Source organism: Chlorocebus sabaeus, chromosome 1, assembly GCF_047675955.1.
Source record: "Chlorocebus sabaeus isolate Y175 chromosome 1, mChlSab1.0.hap1, whole genome shotgun sequence".
Taxonomy (NCBI): Eukaryota; Metazoa; Chordata; class Mammalia; order Primates; family Cercopithecidae; genus Chlorocebus; species Chlorocebus sabaeus.
The window spans coordinates 6,068,136-6,089,352 of record NC_132904.1 but is presented as its reverse complement, the minus strand read 5'-3'; the positions used below and the strand labels follow the sequence as shown (position 1 = coordinate 6,089,352).

At 56.3% G+C, this 21,217-nt stretch overlaps 1 protein-coding gene across 1 annotated transcript in view; it reads left to right on the top strand.

Annotated features, from left to right (window-relative positions):
* Positions 1 to 19,999, top strand: part of LRP5 (LDL receptor related protein 5) — a 137,334-nt gene extending 117,335 nt beyond the window's left edge. Inside the window, exons 18-23 of the mRNA XM_073010818.1 lie at positions 3,465 to 3,701; positions 6,942 to 7,052; positions 8,487 to 8,723; positions 9,798 to 9,937; positions 17,180 to 17,277; positions 19,539 to 19,999. Coding sequence (XP_072866919.1) covers positions 3,465 to 3,701; positions 6,942 to 7,052; positions 8,487 to 8,723; positions 9,798 to 9,937; positions 17,180 to 17,277; positions 19,539 to 19,800 — 1,085 coding nt within the window. The 3' untranslated portion in view covers positions 19,801 to 19,999. The remainder of the gene's footprint in view (positions 1 to 3,464; positions 3,702 to 6,941; positions 7,053 to 8,486; positions 8,724 to 9,797; positions 9,938 to 17,179; positions 17,278 to 19,538) is intronic.
* The last annotated feature ends 1,218 nt before the right edge of the window (positions 20,000 to 21,217 follow it).

Below are 21,217 nucleotides of genomic sequence, written 5' to 3'. Positions count from 1 at the left end.
GTCTCACTCTGTCACCCAGACTGGAGTGCAATGGCACAATCTTGGCTCACAGCAACCACCGCCTCCCAGGTTCAAGTGATCCTCTTGCCTCAGCCTCCTAAGTAGCTGGGATTACAAGTGCACGCCACCATACCCAGCTAATTTTTGTATTTTTAGTAGAGACGGGGTTTCACGATGTTGGTCAGGCTGGTCTCAAACTCCTGACCTCGTGATCCACCCACCTCGGCCTCACGAAGTACTGGGATTACGGGCCTGAGCCACCGCGCCTGGCCATTAGGTGTGTTTTATCATGCAGCATCATGTGGTTTATCTTGGTGAATGTTCTGTGTACTCTTGAAAAGAATGTGGATTCTGCTGTTGTTGGGTGGAGTGTTCTAGAAACATCAATTAGATCCAGTTGATGGATAGTGCTCATCAGGTTGTCTATATCCTTCCTTCCTGACCGCCTGCTCATGCTGTCAGTTTTTGACAGGGGTGTGAAGTCTCCAACTCTTAATGGTGGATTTGTTTATTTATCCTAGTAGTTCTATCTTTTTCTCTCCTTCTACCCTTGATCCTCTTCTCCCACTAGGACTTCCTGGTGCTACTGGTGGGAGAGTGGGATAGTGAAGAACATGGGCTTTAGGGCCAAAGAGGCCAGGGTTCAAATCCTGGCTCTGTCACTTCCCAGTTGAGTGACCCTGGCTGGTGCCTGACCCAGTCTGAGCCTCTACTTCCTCCTCTGTGAAATTGAGACCACTTAACCTGGCAGGCTGTCATGGGCATGAAGTAACAGGGCACTCCACCTGGGCCCTGACACATGATGTACAGGAATGCCAGCTGCTATGCTGTGGGCGTGGCATTAGTAATAAAGTGACCATCTGAACCCTCACCACAGTGAAGCCTGTCCAGGGCTTTCTGTCCTACACCCCGTGCCTCCAGGTGGCCTTGGATCCTGTTGGTTCTGTGCTCTGCTCAGCTCCCCTTCTCCCGTGGGAGCTCCTGGGGGCCATCCTACACACAGCAGACAGCAGCACACGCTGGCTCTGCACCTTTTTTTTTTTCTTTTTTTTGAGATGGAGTCTCACTTTTGTCACGCAGGCTGCAGTGCAATGGTGTGATCTTGGCTCACTGCAACCTCCACCTCCTGGGTTCAAGCAATTTTCCTGCCTTACCCTCCCAAGTAGCTGGGATTACAGGCTTCCGCCACCACACCTGACTAATTTTTGTATTTTCAGTAGAGATGGGGTTTCACCATGTTGGCCAGGATGGTCTTGAACTCCGGACCTCAGGTGATCTGCCCACCTCGGCCTCCCAAAGTACTGGGATTACAGGCGTGAGCCACCATGCCCAGAGTGCTGGTTCTTTTTAGCAGCTTGTCTTGTTCCTGGAGAGACTGGCCCCGGCCCAGGAGCTCAGGGAGTAGGACTGCGGGGTGCTGCCTCACACCTCGAGTTTGGCCATAAGCAGAGGGGACAGTTTTGTGACTGTCCCCCTCCTGAGCTTCCTGGCAGCTTTTCTCCAAGTTACAGCCCAAAAGCTCAGGTGGATTTGCAACCCGAGGGTGTCTGTGCACCTCCCACTGATGCCCAAATTGCCCTGGCCAAGAGACGGGGCCTTCAGAATGCTGCACCAACTGCAGCCTTGGGCCTCCATGCCAGAGACCATGCCCTTCCATCCACCGCCCCTTGGCCCAGGCCCTGGCCCTCCCGGTTTGGGGACTCAAGGCCCCTTCCTCACGGCTCAAGAGACGTATATTTACCACACACGTGCTTGTCATTCTCTTGTGGCCTCTTTGGGGAGATCACAGAAGGACAGGGGCTCACTGAGGTCTCAGACATGGACCCTTTGATAGTGGCAGGAGCCAGGCCGGGCAAGGGGCAGCCAGAGTCGCTTCAGCAGTGCCACCATCATCCCCATTCAGCCCTTCCCTGAGCCAGGCGCACCCCTGGCTCTGGCCACAGTGTCCCAGCTAGAGCTCACAGGCGCTTGTGGTGCCCAGCGGCTGCTTCTGATTGAGAGTCGAGGTCGGAGGCTTTGGGAGGCTGAGAGGTTCTTGGTTTCACAGCTGCTGAGGGAGGCTTGGGCTCCATGTTGGGTCTGCCCCATGCCACCCTCACCCTCCAGCCACCGGCCCCCCGTGTCCCCCATGGCCAGGCACAGCTTGCAGACATCTGTCATTGGCTCCTCTCAGCCGCCGTGGGCTGACTCTGGCGTGTCCTCCCGTGGCTGAGCCCAGCGGGGACAGCCGCTTCCTTTTATTTCCCGAGAGCTCTCATCTTTGATCAGGCCCCCTCCCCTATGCCAAAGTCCCTGTCACTCGGGTGAGCCCAGCAGTCATGGGGAAGGCCTGGGGGTTCCAAACATCCAAAGGCTTGCGTGCAGCGTGACAGCTTGAAACCCATGCTTTTTTCCTTGATCAGATTTCAGCTTGACGGGGGCTTACCTTTCAATGAGGCCTGGGCCGATTTCCCAGCATCCCCTCCTGAGGCCGGCCTCTGTTTTCTGTGATTTTCTGCACAAAGTGGGAGGGAGGAGTCCTAGGAAATGAGGGGCTACCTCGAAGCCAAGGACTCCTCTGACTTCTCTGTGCCAGTGCCCCCGCATTTGTGTGTCCCCAGCCCCTGGGACTCTGCTGTTCCCTGAGTGCTGCTGCATGCCCAGCCCACACTGAGGACGTGGAGCCCCGAGGGGCAGGATGGCCTCCATGGTCACCTGTAGGAAGTGGCCTCCACCCTCTGATGACCCTCTCCCTCCTCCCCTTTACCACCCTCCACCCTCCAATGACTCCCACCTCCCCTTCACCACCCTCCACCCTCCGATGACCCTCTCCCTCCTCCCCTTCACCACCCTCCCTGGGGATGTCCTCGGCCCTCCTGCTTGTGCCTTCTCCCGTCTTCTGCAGGTGCCTGGGACATGCTGACTGGTCCTCCTCCAGCTCCCGCCTTGCTGTGGGCACACTGGCCACCACAAAGGCCTGACCCTGCTTCTGTAGCAGTCCCATACCCGTGGCAGGTGTGGCTGCTGACCACCTGCTTTCTGCCACTCTGGTCCCAAGGAGGGTGCAGTGGGCACTCAGGCGTGGCTGAGCGGATGTGTGTTGCAGGGAGGAGGAAGGACTGCTCCAGTCCGGGCCGAATTTCCCACCTGGAACATTTCTGCTGTATTTGGTGTAGCGTCTGCTTCTTAAAGCTCTGATTCCTAGTCAGCCCCGTTTCCCTTCTGCACTGAAAAACAGACGGATGCGTGTTTTCTTGCAGTGAATGTGTATTCGGTCCCCGCCTCTCTTCTGGGTTGGGGCTGAAGGTGGGGCAGCGCCCAGGAGCCGCAGCGATGGAGGATGTGCAGGTGCAGCACTCGGCATGGCAGGGATGCGGAGCCCTTGCTGAGTCCCTATAGACTTCTGCTTTGAAGCCCAGTTACGCTATTGCCTGGGTTTTGCTGGGCGGGGCTGCGTGTGATACTCTCCTCTGTCCCTCCCCCAGAGCCGCCCACCTGCTCCCCAGACCAGTTTGCATGTGCTACGGGGGAGATCGACTGTATCCCCGGGGCCTGGCGCTGTGACGGCTTTCCCGAGTGCGACGACCAGAGCGACGAGGAGGGCTGCCCCGTGTGCTCCGCCGCCCAGTTCCCCTGCGCGCGGGGCCAGTGTGTGGACCTGCGCCTGCGCTGCGATGGTGAGGCCGACTGTCAGGACCGCTCAGACGAGGCGGACTGTGACGGTGAGGCCCTCCCCGTCAAGGCTCTGCCAAGACCCTGGCCCTGCCCTCTGGAATGTGGAGTTTGGGGCTGCCTCCGGCCTCACAGGAGTAGGGGCTCTGAAAAACCTTTGCTTGCAGGGAGATCGCCAAGTCTGTCCCTTAGGCCCAACAAGGAAAACTCTGCAGTCCCACCCGTCCTGTCCCACCAGGTAGTGTGGCTTGAAGGCAGACTGTGAGGGGCTGTCTCACCTTCCTGCATTCGGTCAGGAGTTTCACAGGAACCTGAGGCACATTCCGGGGTGGGCTGCAGAGGTCCATGGCTCACACCCTGGTAAATCCCTCCCAAAGGACGGCGCTTTCTCCACTGAGCAGTCTGTGGGGTAGTGCTTAAGCCTGTGTGGTTTCTATCAACCTGAGAATCAGGAGTTATAAAGAGATTTGCTCAGGCATCCCGGGCCCTCTCTGACCAGCGGGATCTTCCTTTAGATCTTGATAGTGAAACAAATCTCTTCTGTGTCCCCTCTGAGTTTTCCTTTTTTTTTTTTTTTTTTGAGACAGAGTCTTGCTCTGTCACCCAGGCTGGAGTGTCCTGGTGTAATCTTGACTCACTGCAACCTCTGCCTCCGGGGTTCAAGCGATTCTCCTGCCTCAGCCTCCCCAGTAGCTGGGACTACAGGCATCTGCCACCACGCCCAGCTAATTTTTTTATTTTTAGTAGAGACGGGGTTTCACCATGTTGGCCAGTCTGGTCTCGAACTCCTGACCTCAGATGATCCACCCGCCTCGGCCTCCCAAAGTGCTGGGATGACAAGCGTGAGCCACTGTGCCTGGCCTGAGTTTTCCTTTTATGAATGACCTGCTTGATTGGTTGCCTGCCACGTGTTGTCAGCACCACGGACCAGCCCAGGACTGCTGAGGAGCTTTGATACCCTCCCTGTCCCAGAGCCGCCGGCTCTGTTAGGTAATTCGCATGCAGTCTGGCCACTGTCCTACGTCCTCATTCACAAAGAGCAGACATTTATAGAAGACGAGGGCCTGGGAGTAACCTCCCTGCATGTTTTTCTGTAAAGGCACAGTGGTTAAGTCCTTCCAGCTCATTGACCATTTGATAATTTGATGGAGGCTGTAGACTAGGGGCTGGTAAACTAAGGGCCCAGGGGCCAAATCCCGCCTGCCACCTATTTTTATAAATGAAGTTTTCTTGGTGCACAGCCATGCCCATTCATTCATTTACACAATGTCTGTGGCTGCTTTCATGCCAAAAGCAGGAGAACTGAGTGGTTATACTGGAGACCTACAAGTCTTCAAAGCCCCAGACCTCACGTCTGGGCCTTGACATAGCTTCCCCAGCCCTGCTGCACACCCTGGCCCAGCTGGCAGGAACCATGGTTAGAATTGTCCCTGCGTTTGTCCATTTTGCATTGCTATGAAGGAGACCTGAGGCCGGGTAGATGATGAAGGAAAGAGGCCTGTCTGGCTCATGGTTCAGCAGGTGGTACCAGTGTGGCACCCGCATCTGCTCAGCTTCTAGTGAAGTCTCAGGAAGCTTTGACTCATGGTGGAGGTCGAAGCGGGAGCGGGTGCATCACATGGTGAGAGAGGGAGCAGCAGAGAGAGAGAGAGAGAGATAAAGCCTCTCCCTCTTGCCCTCACCTTGAGAGGAGATGCCAGGCTCCTTTAAATAACGGCTCCTATGTGAACTCACAGTGAGAGCCCACTCGCTACTGTGGAGAGGGCACCAAGCCATTCGTCAGGCATCTGCTCCCATGACCCACACACTGCCCACCAGGCCCTGCCTCCAACCTTAGGGTCACATTTTATTTTATTTTATTTTACTTTATTTTATTTTATTTATTGTTTGAGACAGAATCTCGCCCTGTTGCCCAGGCTGGAGTGCAGTGGTGCGATCTTGGCTCACTGCAACCTCCACCTCCTGGGTTCAAGCGATTCTTCTGCCTCAGCCTCCCGAGTAGCTGGGATTGCAGATGCCCACCACCATGCCCGGCTAATTTTTGTATTTTCAATAGAGATGGGGTTTCACCATGTTGGCCAGGCTGGTCTCAAACTCCTGACCTTGTGATCCACCCACCTCGGCCACTCAAAGTGCTGGGATTTTTTTTTTTTTTTTTTTTTTTGAGATGGAGTCTCGTTCTGTCGCCCGGGCTGGAGTGCAGTGGCGCGATCTCGGCTCACTGCAAGCTCCGCCCCCCGGGTTCACACTATTCTCCTGCCTCAGCCTCCTGAGTAGCTGGGACTACAGGCGCCCGTCACCTCGCCCGGCTAATTTTTTTGTATTTTTTTTTTTAGTAGAGACGGGGTTTCACCGTGTTAGCCAGGTCTCGATCTCCTGACCTCGTGATCCACCCCTCTCGGCCTCCCAAAGTGCTGGGATTACAGATGTGAGTCACTGCACCCAGTGAGGGTCACATTTCAGTTGAGATTTGGAGGAGCAGACATTGGAACCATCTCACCCCCTCGTCCCACTCTAGCTGCTGCTTCTGTGTGCCCCGCAGTGCTGGTGACAGGCTGTCATGCCAGCTCTGGATCCATGCTCCATTCCAGAAGCTTTCTTCCCTGCTCGGTTACCAGAAAATTATCCCATCCATTACAAGGACAGGGTCCCCTTATCTCCCGGTCCCAGGGCGGGACACCAGGGGCAGGGCAGGTGGGGAACTGAGCAAGTTCTCCGGGGCAGGTGTGGCTATGGCTCCCTCTGGGTGGGTGTCTGGGGAGGGGAGGAGGCAGCTGTCAGCACCCTGGTTGGCTCTTCCTCCCTGGCCAGAGGCCGTGGCCTCGTGCTGCTCCCATGTGGGCTGCCTGCACCTCCAGTGGGTTCTGCTCCTTCCTCTCCCCCCAAGCTCTGCTGGGCACCACTGCCCTCTGCAGCCCCCACTCTTGGGAGGTGAGGCTCCTCGTGGCCATTCCTCTCCTTGGCATCCACTCCTGCAACCTGGTAGAGCCTTGGTCGGGATTGCCTGGTGCGGACCTCCCCACAGTAGGCACCTGACAAATACCTCCTGGGGGGCGGGCAGGAGGTGCGTTGAGGTCTCAGCCCTGGCAGTCCCCCCACTACATGGCATAGGCCTCGCCACAGGGTCATCGAGGGAGGGTGGAGACTGCACTAGACCACTCCCCGCTGGTCCTAGAAAGGATCCCATCTGTCTGCTGTCTGTTCAGAGCCCAGACCTTGGTGGCTGGGCCCCGCATGGTGGGCTGGGGGGCACCCTCCTGCCTCTCTGAGCGTGCAGCCTCTCCTTGCAGCCATCTGCCTGCCCAACCAGTTTCGGTGTGCCAGCGGCCAGTGTGTCCTCATCAAGCAGCAGTGCGACTCCTTCCCTGACTGCATCGACGGCTCCGACGAGCTCATGTGTGGTGAGCCAGCTTCTGGCGTAGGGAGGGGGTGTCCGGGCTGGGTTCCCCGAGGAGCGTGGGGTCTGGGGGAGGAGATGTGCCTTTCCAGCGGGGCCAGGGGCTGTGTGGGAGACTCAGGCGGCTGGGAGGCTCCTTGTGGGAGGCAGGGAAGCCTTTCTTAGGGCAGCAGCCAGGAGGACAGACTGAGCTATGGGCTCGGTGGCTACAGAGTCCGCATTGGCGGGTGGGGCTGACCGTGCCCAGGTGCCTGCAGCACGCACCCACCCACAGGACCTTGCTCAGCAGTGTCTGTCAGTCAGCAAGATTACCCCTGAGGGCTGCAGTGATCCTAGTCCCTGGCAGTGCACTCTCTGGCTGAGGAGGAGCGATGTTCATACATGCACGCGTGTCATGTGCACACCTGTGTACATGACAACATCCCACATGCTCCTCAAATAGCATGACCCGTACAGTCATGGATATAGGGCCTGGGGATAGGAGGCCAAGGCAGTCAGGGAAGCCTTCCTGGAGGCAGTGGCTCCTGAAAGGTTGTCTGATTCAGGCAGGAAGGGAGCTGAGTTCAGATAGGAAGTAGGAATGAGTCACTGTGTCTGGGGGCATGGCCACTCCGCTGCAGAGGGACCTGGGCTGAGAGCTCTTCTCTTCTGGCTGCCGTGCGGAGAGAAGTCTGGGGGGGAAGAAGGGGGCTTCCTCAAGGGACTCCCTGTGTCCTTTGGCACCTTCATGCCAGGTCAGGTGGGGGCCACCAAGGGTCGCCTCCTCTGCTGGGCAAGTTCCCAGTCTGACAGGCCTGTGCCTGGGCCTCCAGCATGGCCGTGGGCCGCAGCTGTGAGGGCGCTGTTGATGCGCAGCCAGGCCTCGCCGCCAGAGCCCGCACGCTTCCTCCCCATTCCTCTGACATCATTGACGCCCTCAGGATCACTGGGCCAGCCCTGTGGGAGAGCGAATGTGGCTTTCGCCAAAGTTGAGTCTGGAGCCTGGAAACTTCCCCATGGGCAGCCTTGATAGTGGAGTGGGCCCAAGGAGCCCACCCAGCCGACCCTGCCCTGCCCCTTCCGTGGCCTGGTGGGTGGCACCGGGGCTACCTGGCTTTGCTGTTTCACCAACATCACCCGGGCTGGCCAGGGTGCGCTCACTTCCGCCACCACTGAGGGCCCTGGGCGAAGGACTGAATACCAGGCTGCCTTGGCAGGGATGTGTTGAGGTCTGTGGGGAGTCAGACAGGGGCCAGGGTCAGAGGAGGAGGAGGAGGGCGCGCTGTGCAGGCGTTGCCCTGAGGTTGGCCAGGCTCTCCAGGCCTAGCCTCCCAGCTACCCCACTTTCTCCCCACCCTCCACCAGTGGCAAAGCCAGCCCCTTCAGGGTGCACAGTGTCTGTCCCCAAGGAGGGCCATTCCCTTGGGGTTAATGTTGGCCACTTCTTTCTGTCTGGCAGAAATCACCAAGCCACCCTCAGACGACAGCCCGGCCCACAGCAGTGCCATCGGGCCCGTCATTGGCATCATCCTCTCCCTCTTCGTCATGGGTGGTGTCTATTTTGTGTGCCAGCGCGTGGTGTGCCAGCGCTACGCGGGGGCCAACGGGCCCTTCCCGCACGAGTATGTCAGCGGGACCCCACACGTGCCCCTCAATTTCATAGCCCCAGGCGGTTCCCAGCATGGCCCCTTCACAGGTAAGGAGCCTGAGATATGGAACGACCTGGAGGAGGCAGGAGAGTAGTCTGGGCAGCTTTGGGGAGTGGAGCAGGGCTGTGCTGCCCTGGGCCCTCTGGTGCACGTGGCAGACATTGCTAATCGATCACAGCATTCAGGCTTTCCCGCTGAGCCTGTGCTTGGCATCAGAATCCTTCAACACAGAGGCCTGCATGGCGGTAGCAACCCGCCCTTTGGCACTGTAGGTATGGAGGAAGCTCCTTGGACTTGACCTTCATATTCTATAGGACATGTGCTATGTTGTCCACAAATCCTCGTGTCCCCTAGAAATGAATGTGGGGGCAGCTGGGCTCTCTCTGGAGCTGAAGGAGTCACTCTGTACCATACAGCAGCTTTGTCTTGAGTGCAGTCAGGACTTGTGGCTGAGCAGTTACAATTCCTGCGTGGCCCAGGAGCGCAGGCTGTGTTTGTGGATGGCAGGGCAACCTCACTGCAGAGCCGCACCTCGCTGGGTTGTACGGTACAACTCGGGGCAACCGTGGTACGTCTAAGAAGGTGGAGGCCCTCTGAGGTCTGCAGGTGCCCCCACAGCTCCAGGCCACCTTGAGGATTGCCTCTGCCCGCCCAGCCCTGAGTTCCCTCTCCCCTGTCCTGTCCCACTGTCACCCCAAGCCGGCCTCATTCGGAGCCTGTTGGATGGTGGGGTATAGATGTAACCTGATTCTCTCTGGGGAGCGGGGTTATCGGGCTTCTCAGGAGCTTCTGGAAGTCCGCAGTGGTGGTACCGTCACAGTCGCAGCAGCCCCCAGAGACCGGGGCCCTGTCTGTTCCTGGCGGGCTCTACGCTGCCCCTCCTGGGTTCCCAGTCCCAGCCACAGGCCCCTTGGGGGAGGTGCCGTGTGTCTCCTGTTTCACAGATGAGCCCCGGAGAGCTCACCCTAGTAGTGGCTCAGGGAGCGGGGCACATCTCCAACAGGACACACCGCCCTAGTCTGGGTCTCGTGGGTAGCGGGAACTGAGGAGAGTGCCCTGTGTCTGTGGAGTGGCTTGGCAGAGCCTCGAAGCCACCTGAACCCCCGTCCCTTCCCTGCCAGGCATCGCATGTGGAAAGTCCATGATGAGCTCCGTGAGCCTGATGGGGGGCCGGGGCGGGGTGCCCCTCTACGACCGGAACCACGTCACAGGGGCGTCGTCCAGCAGCTCGTCCAGCACGAAGGCCACGCTGTACCCGCCGGTGAGGGGTGGGGCCGGGGTGGGGGGGACGGGGCTGTGGGCCCCTCCCACCGTCAGTGCTGGCCAGGGGAGGCTTCTCAGGTTCCTGGGGGCTGTCCCACCGCCTCTGAGGCATGCTTGCTTTCTTCCCTCTCCAAACCCTTCTGCCTCTTCTTTAATGACATTGTTGACTGTGGATAATCTGAAAACCACACAAAAATAGAAAGAGCCGAAATCTCACCCAAATCCACCTCCTAGAGTGGCTGTTGGGCCACGTCAGCATCCAGGCGGCCGTCTCTTCAGCACGGCCCAGCCCATCGATGGCCGCCTGCACCAGGCCTGTCAGCTCGCGTGAGCTTCCCCACGCGACCCCTCCACAAACACCACAAACACCCTGTCCTCCCACCCAGGGCTGGCTGCTTCCTGGAAAACAGCTGGATGGTTTTGTGCATGACAGACAAACACAGGGTGATTTTCATGGCCTCCCCAGAGTTTTTGGCAGGGTGAGGGGCTGGCTCCAGCTGAGCCACGCCCTGAGTGAAATGACTGTGAGGAGAATAAACTGTGGACGCCCACCAGGATCCTCGGGACTGGCTGAGGAGAACCCCCGTTTCTGGGAGCACAGCCCCGGGGTGCCGAGGCGAGCTTGGTGCCTGGATGTGAACCCTTGTGTGTAAACAGAGGGGACTGACTTGACATGCTTTGTATGCTTTTTTTTTTTTTTTTCCTTTAAGACGGAGTCTGGCTCTGTGGTCCAGGCTGGAGTGCAGTGGCGCCATCTCAGCTCACTGCAAGCTCCGCCTCCTGGGTTCACGCCATTTTCCTGCCTCAGCCTCCAAAATATCTGGGACCACAGGTGCCCGCCACCATGCCCAGCTAATTTTTTGTATTTTTAGTAGAGATGGGGTTTCATCGTGTCAGCCAGGATGATCTCGATCTCCTGGCTTCATGATCTGCCCGCTTTGGCCTCCCAAAGTGTTGGGATTACAGGCGTGAGTCACCGCGCCCGACCATGCTTTGTCTGCTTTTCATTTGTTCCTGCAGCTGTATACCCCAAAGGTGAGGCCAGTCCCCTTCCGCTTCCTCTGGGGCCTCACCAGAGAGCGCCTCCTTGCCAGGGCTGGTTCCTCCCACCCTTCTGGGTGTCCCTCACATCTGGGGTCTTGTCTTCTTTTTCCTTTTTCTTTTCTTTTCTTTTTTTTTTTTTTTTTGAGACGGAGTCTCGCTCTGTCGCCCAGGCTGGAGTGCAGTGGCCGGATCTCAGCTCACTGCAAGCTCCGCCTCCCAGGTTCACACCATTCTCCTGCCTCAGCCTCCTGAGTAGCTGGGACTACAGGCGCCCGCCACCTCGCCCGGCTAGTTTTTTGTATTTTTTTAGTAGAGACGGGGTTTTACCGTGTTAGCCAGGATGGTCTCGATCTCCTGACCTCGTGATCCACCCATCTCGGCCTCCCAAAGTGCTGGGATTACAGGCTTGAGCCACCGCGCCCGGCCTCTTTTTTTTTTTTTTGTGAGATGGAGTTTCACTTTTGTTGCCCAGGCTGGAGTGCAATGATCTCGGCTCACCGCAACCTCCGCCTCCCAGGTTCAAGCAATTCTCCTGCCTCAGCTTCCCTAGTAGCTGGGATTACAGGCATGCGCCACCACACCCAGCTTATTTTGTATTTTTAGTAGAGATGGGGTTTCTCCATGTTGGTCAGGCTGGTTTTGAACTCCCAGCCTGAGGTGATCCACCTGCCTTGGCCTCCCAGAGTGTTAGGATTACAGGCATGAGTCACTGTGCCCAGCCTGTCACCCAGGCTGGAGTGCAGTTGCGTCATCATGGCTCACTGCAGCCTCTACCATCTAGGCTCAAGCAATCCTCCCATCTCAGCCCCTAAGTAGCTAGGACTGCATGCATGCATCCCCATGCCCAGCTAGTATTTACATTTTTTGTAGAGACGAAGTTTCACTATATTGCCCAGGCTGGTCTCAAACTCTTGGACTTGAGCGATGCTCCTGCCTCGGCCTCCCAAGGTGCTGGGATTACAGGCGTGAGCCATGTGGCCTGGGGTATTGTCCTCTTATGGCACCTGACTGTGGTGGGCCCTGGGAAGGAAGGAGCAGAAGAGGGTTATCCTTGGTTTCCTGGATAGGAAGTGAGTGTTGCAGAGGCCCCAGAGCCTGGCTGTGTTTAGGGACAAAGGGAGCTGGAAGCCAGAAGCCGAGAGTTTAAACACCCACTGCCCTTCTCTGCTCCTGCTGCTGCAACCCAGCTTAACCAGCCAGGAGTGCCAAGACCGGAGCAGGCTCCCCGTGCACACAGCAGGAGGCTCAGGAATTCTTTTCTGTTCTCCCTTGGGAGCTGGGAGGATCTTACCAGGCAATAAGAGATGGCACTGACCAGCCAGCTATTTTTAAAAATCACTTTATTGTTTAACCATACAACTCACCCACTTAAAAAAGTGTACAATTCAGTGGGTTTTAGTGTATTTACAGATGCATGCAACCCTCACCACAGTTAATTTTAGAACATTTTCCTACCCCTAAAAGAAACTCTGCATGAAGCCAGCTGTTTTTAAATTAGCAAAGTTATTTTGCATCCATTAAGTATTTGTTCATGGTACAAAATTCAAAAGGTACAGAAGAGCCTGCAGTCCAAAGAGACCCTGCCCCCATGATGCCAAGCAGGACTCCCCCGAGGCATGGCTTCCTGTGGTGTGTTTCTTCTGTGTCCCCCGGGGTCATCTGTACACATGCAAGCATACAAGAGCGTGGACTGTGTTTTCCCAGCCAAAAGATAATTGTAGATTTACGTGCAGTTGTGAGAAATAGCACAGACCATTTATCCTCTGCCTGGTTTCCCCACTGCTGCCATCTTGCATGACTTTCGTGCCTATCGTAAGCAAGATACTGATATGATCCTTTGGCCTTATTCAGATTGACATAAGTGTTTTTGTTTGTTTTTGAGACAGACTCGCTCTGTCGCCCAGTGGGAGTGCAGTGGCACAATCACGGCTCACTATAGCCTCAAACTCTTGGGCTCAGGCGATTCTCCTGCCTCAGCCCCCCAAGTAGCTCAGATGGCAGGAGTGCACCATCATGCCGGGCTAACTTTTAAGGTTTTTGTAGAGGTGAGGCCTCACTATATTGCCTAGGCTGCTCTTGAACTCCTGAGCTAAAGTGATCCTCTATCCTCAGCCTCCCAAAGTGTTAGGATTACAAGCATGAGCCACTGTGCCTGGGCTGACATGTGTGTTTTCATAAGCCCAAAAGATAGCATCTGAAGAGTCAACATCAAGCCTTGCCTTTTGCTACTAACGATGTGTAAAAGCTGGTGTTCTGAGCATTTTGGAGGCTCCCAGCTGCTGTGTGCACCCTGCCTTAGAACTCTACCATAACCCATCTCCGGAAGGAGGTGCTGTTGTTTTCCTCATTTTGCAACAAGGAGGCCAAAGAACTGAGCATGAACCACTGGCCTGGGTCGTTCGGTCAGTAGGCCGTGGGGCCAGGCCGTCCAACTCACAACCACCTTCTACTGTGCTGCCCCCGCACCCTGAAGTTTGTTCTGCTTCGAGCGCAGAGCTGTCACATTCTTGGTGGCTGAACAGCGCTCCTTGTCAGGCGTGGCTGGGCCCCCACTGGAGGGCATCAGGGTCCCCTCTCCTGCTGCGGTTGAACCTTGGCTATTTCAACCACTCTTGTCAAGTGACCCTCTGAAAGGGACAGTCCATCTTTTCTCAGCAGAGGGCCACACCAGTAAAACTGTCCCTGGCACCGTTTCTCTCCACCAGTCTAATATAGAGTAAAAATGGTCTCATGTTGAGATCTTCATTTATATTTGTTTTGTTATGAATGATGTCAAGCATCATTTTATGTGTTTAAGAACCTTTGGGCCTGGCGTGATGGCTCACAGCAGTAATCTCAGCACTTTGGGAGACTGAGGTGAGCGGATCACTTGAGGCCGGGAGTTTGAGACCAGCCTGACCAACATGGAGAAACCCTGTCTCTAGTAAAAATTTTAAAATTAGCCAGGCATGGTGATCCCAGCTACTCAGGAGTCTGAAGCATGAGAATTGCTTGAACATGGGAGGCAGAGGTTGCAGTGAGCTGAGATCACGCCATTGCACTCCAGCCTGGGTGAGAGAGTGAGACTCTGTCTCAAAAAAAAAAACAAACAAAAAAAACTTTTGTCATTTTATTTCTCTCAGAAGGGTTTGTGCAAAGTCCTTCTTCTATTGGGTTGTTGATACTCTTACTCATTTGTGAGGTCTCTTTAGATACAGATAGACTATGGAAATTGGCCCAGAGCCTGCGATATGTGTTGAAAATATTTGTTTCCCAGTTTTTTGTCTTTTGATGTGGGTTATGGTATGTTTTACCATTTATACGATGCAAGTATCAATCTTGGCTGGCGCTGGTGGCTCACGCCTGTAATCCCAGCACTTTGGGAGGCCGAGGCGGGTGGATCACTTGAGGTCAGGAGTTCGAGACCAGCCTGACCAACATGGTGAACCCCCATCTCTACTAAAAATAGAGAATTAGCAAGGCGTGGTGTTGCGTGTCTGTAGTCCCAGCTACTTGGGAGGGTGAGGCAGGAGAATTGCTTGAACGCAGGAGATGGAGGTTGCAGTGAGCTGAGATCACACCACTGCACTCCAGCCCGGGTGACAGAGTGAGACTCCGTCTCAAAAAAAAAAAAAAAAAAAAAAAAAAAAAAGGAATTATCAATCTCGTCTTTTATGGTGTGTGTGTATATGTATTTATATATATTTTTGTTGTTGTTGTTATGCTCAGAAAGACCTTCCCTACTCTGATCATAAAAAACAACTTATTTTCACACTCTCTTTCTTAATGTTCTCCTCCTCTCATTTTACATTCACGTCTTTAATTCTTCTGCGATATAATTAGATTTGATGAGCAAGGCGGGCATCCAGCTTGTTTCTTTGCTGATGGCTTCTGGGTGGCGTGAATTAGTTGGGGTCTATCAGGAGGCAGAAACTCTATAAGAATTTGAACAGAGAAAGTTCCGTCTACAGGCTTATTACCAGGGACTGGAATAGCAGGAATTGAACAGTGAGGTGTACAGAGAACTCTAAGAATGCAGGAATAGGCCAGGCGTGGTGGCTCACGCCTGTCATCCCAGCACTTTGGAAGGCCGAGGTGGGCGGATCACCTAAGGTTAGGAGTTCGAGACCAGCCTGGCCAACATGGTGAAACCCCATCTCTACTAAAAACACAAAAAAATTAGCCAGGTGTAGTGCCACACGCCTGTAATCCCAGCTACTCGGGAGGCTGAGGCAGGAGAATCACTTGAATCTGGGAGGCGGAGGTTGTAGTGAGCCGAGATCGCGCCATTGCACTTCAGCCTGGGCAACAGAGTGAGACTCAGTCAAAACAACAACGACAACGCAGGAATAGCAGAGGAGCCGAGGTGGAGCCTCCCCACCCCCACCCTGGGCCGAGATCCAGTCCTCATTGAAGAGGGCATGGCCGTGATTCACTGGACATCTGAGACGTTGCCGAGGCACTGCACTGATGGATCTTGCCAGAAATCTGCCCAGTGCAGATTTGGGCAGAATCTCAAACTGCCTTGGGATGTGGGAGAGAAACCAGGTCTGATCAAGTTCATGGGAAGAGGTGGAAACAGACCCCATAGGCTGGGGCTTGGGTAGCCGCAGGAAGCCCTTTCTGCTGCCTCACTGCCTGCTCTCTGCTTTGAAGCACCCTCCCCAGCGCCCCCAGTCTTGTGCCCTCCCGATGTTGGGGTCAAATCCTGAGAAATAGCCAGGCTGGCTTTCTGGGCCAAAGAAGACCCTCCCCAGAAAGAGCAGGGCCCAGTGCTGCTTCCTAAAGGGCAGGGGAAGGGCCTGAGCACTCCCCAGAGGCTACTCAGCAGCCATCAGGATAGCCCCAGGAAGCAGGCCTTTTCCAGCCCATTTTATTACTTTATTGTATTATTTCATTTAATTTTAAATTTATTTTTTGAGACACAGTCTTGCTCTGTCGCCCAGGCTGGAGTGCAGTGGTGCGATCTCGACCCACTGCAGCCCCTGCCTCCTGGGTTCAAGGGATTCTCCCACCTCAGCCTCCCAAGTAGCTGGAATTACAGGTGCTCGCCACCACGCCTGGCTAATTCTTGTATTTTTAGTAGAGACGAGGTTTCACCATGTTGGCCAGGCTGGTCTCTAACCCCTGACCTCAAGTGATCTGCCTGCCTGGGCCTCCCAAAGTGCTAGGTTGAGCCCATTTTAAAGATGAAAAAACAGAGACTGAGACAGGTAAATTCCTTCCCCGGGGATCCTGCTGCAGCCGGAAGGTGGTAAAACAGGACTTCACCTGGGTCTGTCTGGCGTGAAAGGCTGTGCTCTCGTACCGCCCTAGGGGGCCTGGGAAAACTGAGTCCCTCCGGGCATAACTGACAGTTCCCTTCCCGTTACTCTGCAGGAGCTCAGACCTGGCTGTATCCTTTCCAGGATGGCCTTGGAGACCCATCTAAGCCCTGCACCCTTTGGGAAGCTGCATGTTGGGTTGGGGTGCCGTCAGTGGCACTTGTGGAAGGTGCAGACCTGTGTGGGTGTGTGGGCCCGGGGTCCCTTCATCCCTTTGTAGGGCTGGTTGTGTGCTACCCGGCCCTGGAGGGCAGGTTCACATGGTGAATTTGTCTATTTACTATCTCAGCTTTGGGGCTGGTGCCAGCACAGGCGCTTGTGAAGGGGGTGCCTTTGTCTGGAGTGGGGCGCGGCCCCTCCCTCAGTGTGGCGACCTCCGTGTGTGGGTCAGGGCTGCAGCAGGGACACAGAGCCCCTGAGTGTTCGGAACAAGGGTGTCATTGCAGGAGTTAGACTGTGCGCGATGGAGAGAGGAGGGGCAGGAGGAAAGGTCAGAAGGAGGGTTCCTGGGAAGGTCCCTGAGGAGCCTGGTGAGGTGCTCACTGGTGTGGGGGACACTCAGGGCCTGTGGGGACGTCTCCGCCTGCTGGGGGCCGGCCACAAAGGGGACTGACCGAAGTCCCGTCCCTGCCTTCACAGCCCAGCATCTGGTCACAAGGCAGGCACTCGGAAGGGCGCGGGGTTCCTTTTGCCTCTCACCGAGACGACCTTCGGGGCAGATGGCTGCTGCCTCCCTTCCCACCCCCAAGTTTCGCCAGCTGGCCAGAGGAAGGGGTCCTGGGAAGCAGGGGTCCAGAAGCCCTCCCTGCAAGGAAAGCCCAAGAGGTGTGGGAGGAAGGAAGAAAGGCCCAGGCTGGCGAGGCTCTGGGTCACCCTGGCTTGGCTCTCCTCAGATCCTGAACCCGCCACCCTCCCCGGCCACGGACCCCTCCCTGTACAACATGGACATGTTCTACTCTTCAAACATTCCGGCCACCGCGAGACCATACAGGTAGGACGTCCCCCGTAGCCCTCCATGGCCGTTGGGTTCCTGCCAGCCCATGGTGGAGGGGCCTTATCCCCATACCACTGGTGAGGGGTTCTGGGGTCTAGTGGGCAGGTGCTGGGCCCAGCCCTGCCTCCCTCTGCTCTGCTGACCCTACTAGGCTGCCTCCGCAGATGCACCCAGCGGGGACTGCGTGTTGGGTTCAGAAACCAGCAGAGCCCCGCGTTCTGAGCTGCTCTTCAGCTTGCTCCTGTGGGGGTTACCTTTAAGCCGGGAGATGGCTGTGGAGTTGAGGGGCCAGGGACTTGGGCTCCAGGGTGCAACTGTATGTGTGAGGCCGGCTGTGGAACCCTAGCCATTGAGATGCCCCCTCTTGGTGGCTCGGTCCTCTTAGGACAGGACAAGTCTGTGAAGGCTGCTGCAGCACCCACTGTGGACCCCTAATCCTGTGACGTCACCAGGATGATCCAGGCAGCTCACTTGCCACAGTGGCCTGTTTGAGCCCGGGAAGCCAGCCGGGCTGTTCAGCCGGACACCAGCCCCCGAGCTCCCCATGTTGGGGTCACAGGCCCCACTTCCCTGCTTGGGGAGGGGCAACTGAGAGTGTGGAGAAGTGGGACCCAGGTGTGCTGGTTTCCGCAGGGGCTGGATCAGAGCCTGGGATGGACAGGGTGAGCCTCCTGACCTTTAACCCAGTGGTGTTAGCCAACAAGGCCCACCTGCCAGCTGCACCAGGCCCCACCCCCAGGGGTGATGGGGTGGGATGGGTTGGGCCTGGGCCAGGCCACCTCAGGGCCACACGTGCCTGGTTGCTTGGGTCCTGGGAGCAGCAGGACCTTCTGAGTGTGGTGCCGCCTGCCACCTAGTGGCCATTTCCACGAACTCCCAGGCCTGGCTGGGGAACCGGAACTGCGGCCTCCATTTCCATCCCCCTCCGGGTCCGGCCACCTCCCTGGTGCCTCAGTATTATATCAAACTGTCACAGTCTGTCCCAGCAGCCTTATGGACCACTGTCTCCAGAATGGTCACATCCACACTGGGCAGGCCAGTCTCACCAGGCCCCTGTCCCACCTCCTGCCTTTGCTCATGGCGTCCTGCTCTGGGCCCCACTGCGGAGACATCTTCCCTCCCCGCCGCCTGACCTCGCAGTAGCTGGGCCCCAGGAGGATGAGCCTGCTGCACTTTTCTCAACACGAGGTGTTGGCTGCACCTTCCCACCCATTGCAAGCCCCTCTGTGACAGGACGGGGGCTCCTAAACACACCACGGTTCTGAGTCTGGACTCACACAGTGGGATGCAGTGTTTCTGGGCCACAGTTGGGTGCAGGCAGCCTCTGGGAGGATGGGAGGTCAGGAGCCATCTCGCGAGTCAGGTTGCTTGAACTCAGGATGGGAGCATTCCAGGCCCACTGGTTGCTGTGTTAGCCTGTTCTCACGCTGCTAATAAAGACATACCTGAGACTGGGTAATTATAAAGGAAAGGGGTTTAATGGACTCACAGTTCCACACGGCTGGGGAGGCCTCACAATCATGGTAGAAGGCAAGGAGGAGCAAGTCACATCTTACATGGCCTCAGGGAAGAGAGAGCATGAGAACCAGGCGAAAGGGGTTTCCCCTTCAAACCATCAAGTCTAGTGAGTTTCATTCACTGACACGAGAACAGTACGAGGGAACCACCCCCGTGATTCAGTGGCCTCCCGCTGGGTCCCTCCCACAACACGTGGGGATTATGGGAGTACAATCCAAGGTGAGGTTTGGGTGGGGACGCAGCCAAACCATATCCCTTGCCAACACTTACAGTAACAATGTTAGGGGAACAGTTGTCCAGTTTCCTGTTTTGTCAGGCACTGTTTCTAGCACTTTCCAGGCAGAATCTCATGTGTTCTTCACTTTTGAAATGGGTACTATTTAATCCCTCACTTTTATTAATGAGAAACTAAAGCTCAGAGAGGTCAAGAAAGTTCCTGGCCAAGGTCAGCTAGCAGGCTCTGGAGGCCTCGTTCTTCTCAGAGGCAGCCTTGCCAGGGCCCAGGCTTGGCAGGCTGCAGGGCAGGTGTGGGCATGCCCATGGTAGAGGTGGGGCTGCTGAGGCTTAGAGAGGGTAAGTGATGAGCCCCGGCCACACAGCGGGGTGGGTCCAGAGTCAGGTCTGCATTTTCTGGAGCTGGCCAGTGGACAGGCCTTTCCCGTTCACAGCCCCAGGGCTGCTGTGCCCACCAGGACGGATGTGCCTACCAAATCCCAATCCTCTGTGTGTGTCCCTTTCAGGCCCTACATCATTCGAGGAATGGCGCCCCCCACGACACCCTGCAGCACCGACGTGTGTGACAGTGACTACAGTGCCAGCCGCTGGAAGGCCAGCAAGTACTACTTGGATTTGAACTCGGACTCAGACCCCTACCCGCCCCCACCCACGCCCCACAGCCAGTACCTGTCGGCAGAGGACAGCTGCCCGCCCTCGCCCGCCACCGAGCGGAGTTACTTCCACCTCTTCCCGCCCCCTCCGTCCCCCTGTACGGACTCGTCCTGACCTCGGCCGGGCCACTCCGGCTTCTCTGTGCCCCTGTAAATAGTTTTAAATATGAACAAAGAAAAAAATATATTTTATGATTTAAAAAATAAATGTAATTGGGATTTTAAAAACATGAGGAATGTGAACAGTGATGGGGTGGGCAGGGCTGGGAGAACTTTGTACAGCGGAGAAATATTTATAAACTTAATTTTGTGAAACAGAGCTGCCATTCTTTCGCGCCCTGTGTGCATTTGAGTCGTGTGTCCCCGTGGAGTGAATGCCAACCCCTGGACCACCGTGAGAGTCCTCCCGCACCCGGGCATCCCTCTGGCTGGCTCCCGCAGGGAAAGGCTGGGGCCTCAGGCAGAGGCGGATATCTCCCCTGGGATGCATCTCTGAGCTGCAGGCCGGGCCGGCTTTATGTGCGTGTGGCCTGTGCCGTCAGAAAGGGCCCCGGGCTTGATCACACTGTGCTTTTTGTCTTCCTCAGATTCTTAAGTCTTTTTTTTTTTGAGACGGAGTCTCGCTCTGTCACCAGGCTGGAGTGCAGTGGTGCAATCTCGGCTCACTGCAACCTTCGCCTCCAGGTTCAAGTGATTCTCCTGCCTCAGCCTCCCAAGTAGCTGGGACTACAGGCATGTGCCACCACACCCGCCCAGCTAATTTTTGTATTTTTAGTAGAGATGGGGTTTCACCATGTTGATCAGATGGTCTCAATCTCTTGACCTCGTGGTCCACCTGCCTCAGCCTCCTAAAGTGCTGGGATTACAGGCGTGAGCCACCGCGCCTGGCCGATTCTTAGTTATTTTAAAAAGGGGACTGTGCCTTCAGTTTTCACTGGGCCCTGCAGAATGTCTGCCTGGGCTCCGGGCCCTTCCTGAACCTGTGCTGGCTTCCATCTGACCTCTCTGTGCCGACCAACGCTGCTGCTCTTCCTGAGGGCGAGGCGCCCCATGACTGCGTGTTGACCCGCTGGATGGGGCTGCTGAGCCTGCTCTGCCACACTGCACCTGCCCCAGGCAGGGAGGGAATCCCTGGGTCCTCACAGGAACAGCCAGCAAGCCACGCCTGACGCCTGCTCTGGGCCCACCCCTGCAGTGCTGGAGACAACAGGCAAGGCCTGGCCACTGCCCCTGCTGGGTCCGCAGTCTGTGGAAGGAAACAGTAATCTAGGCATTTTCGGTGGGGAAGCTGAGCTGTCCTCCTGGTGTCCTGAGGGCCAGGCAGGAACAGCCGTCTTCAGAGGGAAGGGAGAAAATGCACATCGCATCAGTGGAGAAGGGCTTGACTCCCCTCAGCATGATGGAGGGAGGTCAGAGAACAGTCCAGCTTGTTGCTGGGTGACAGTGTATTTAATAATGAAAATACAGGCTGGGCGCGGTGGCTCATGCCTATAATTCCAGCACTCTGGGAGGCCCAGGCAGGTGGATCACTT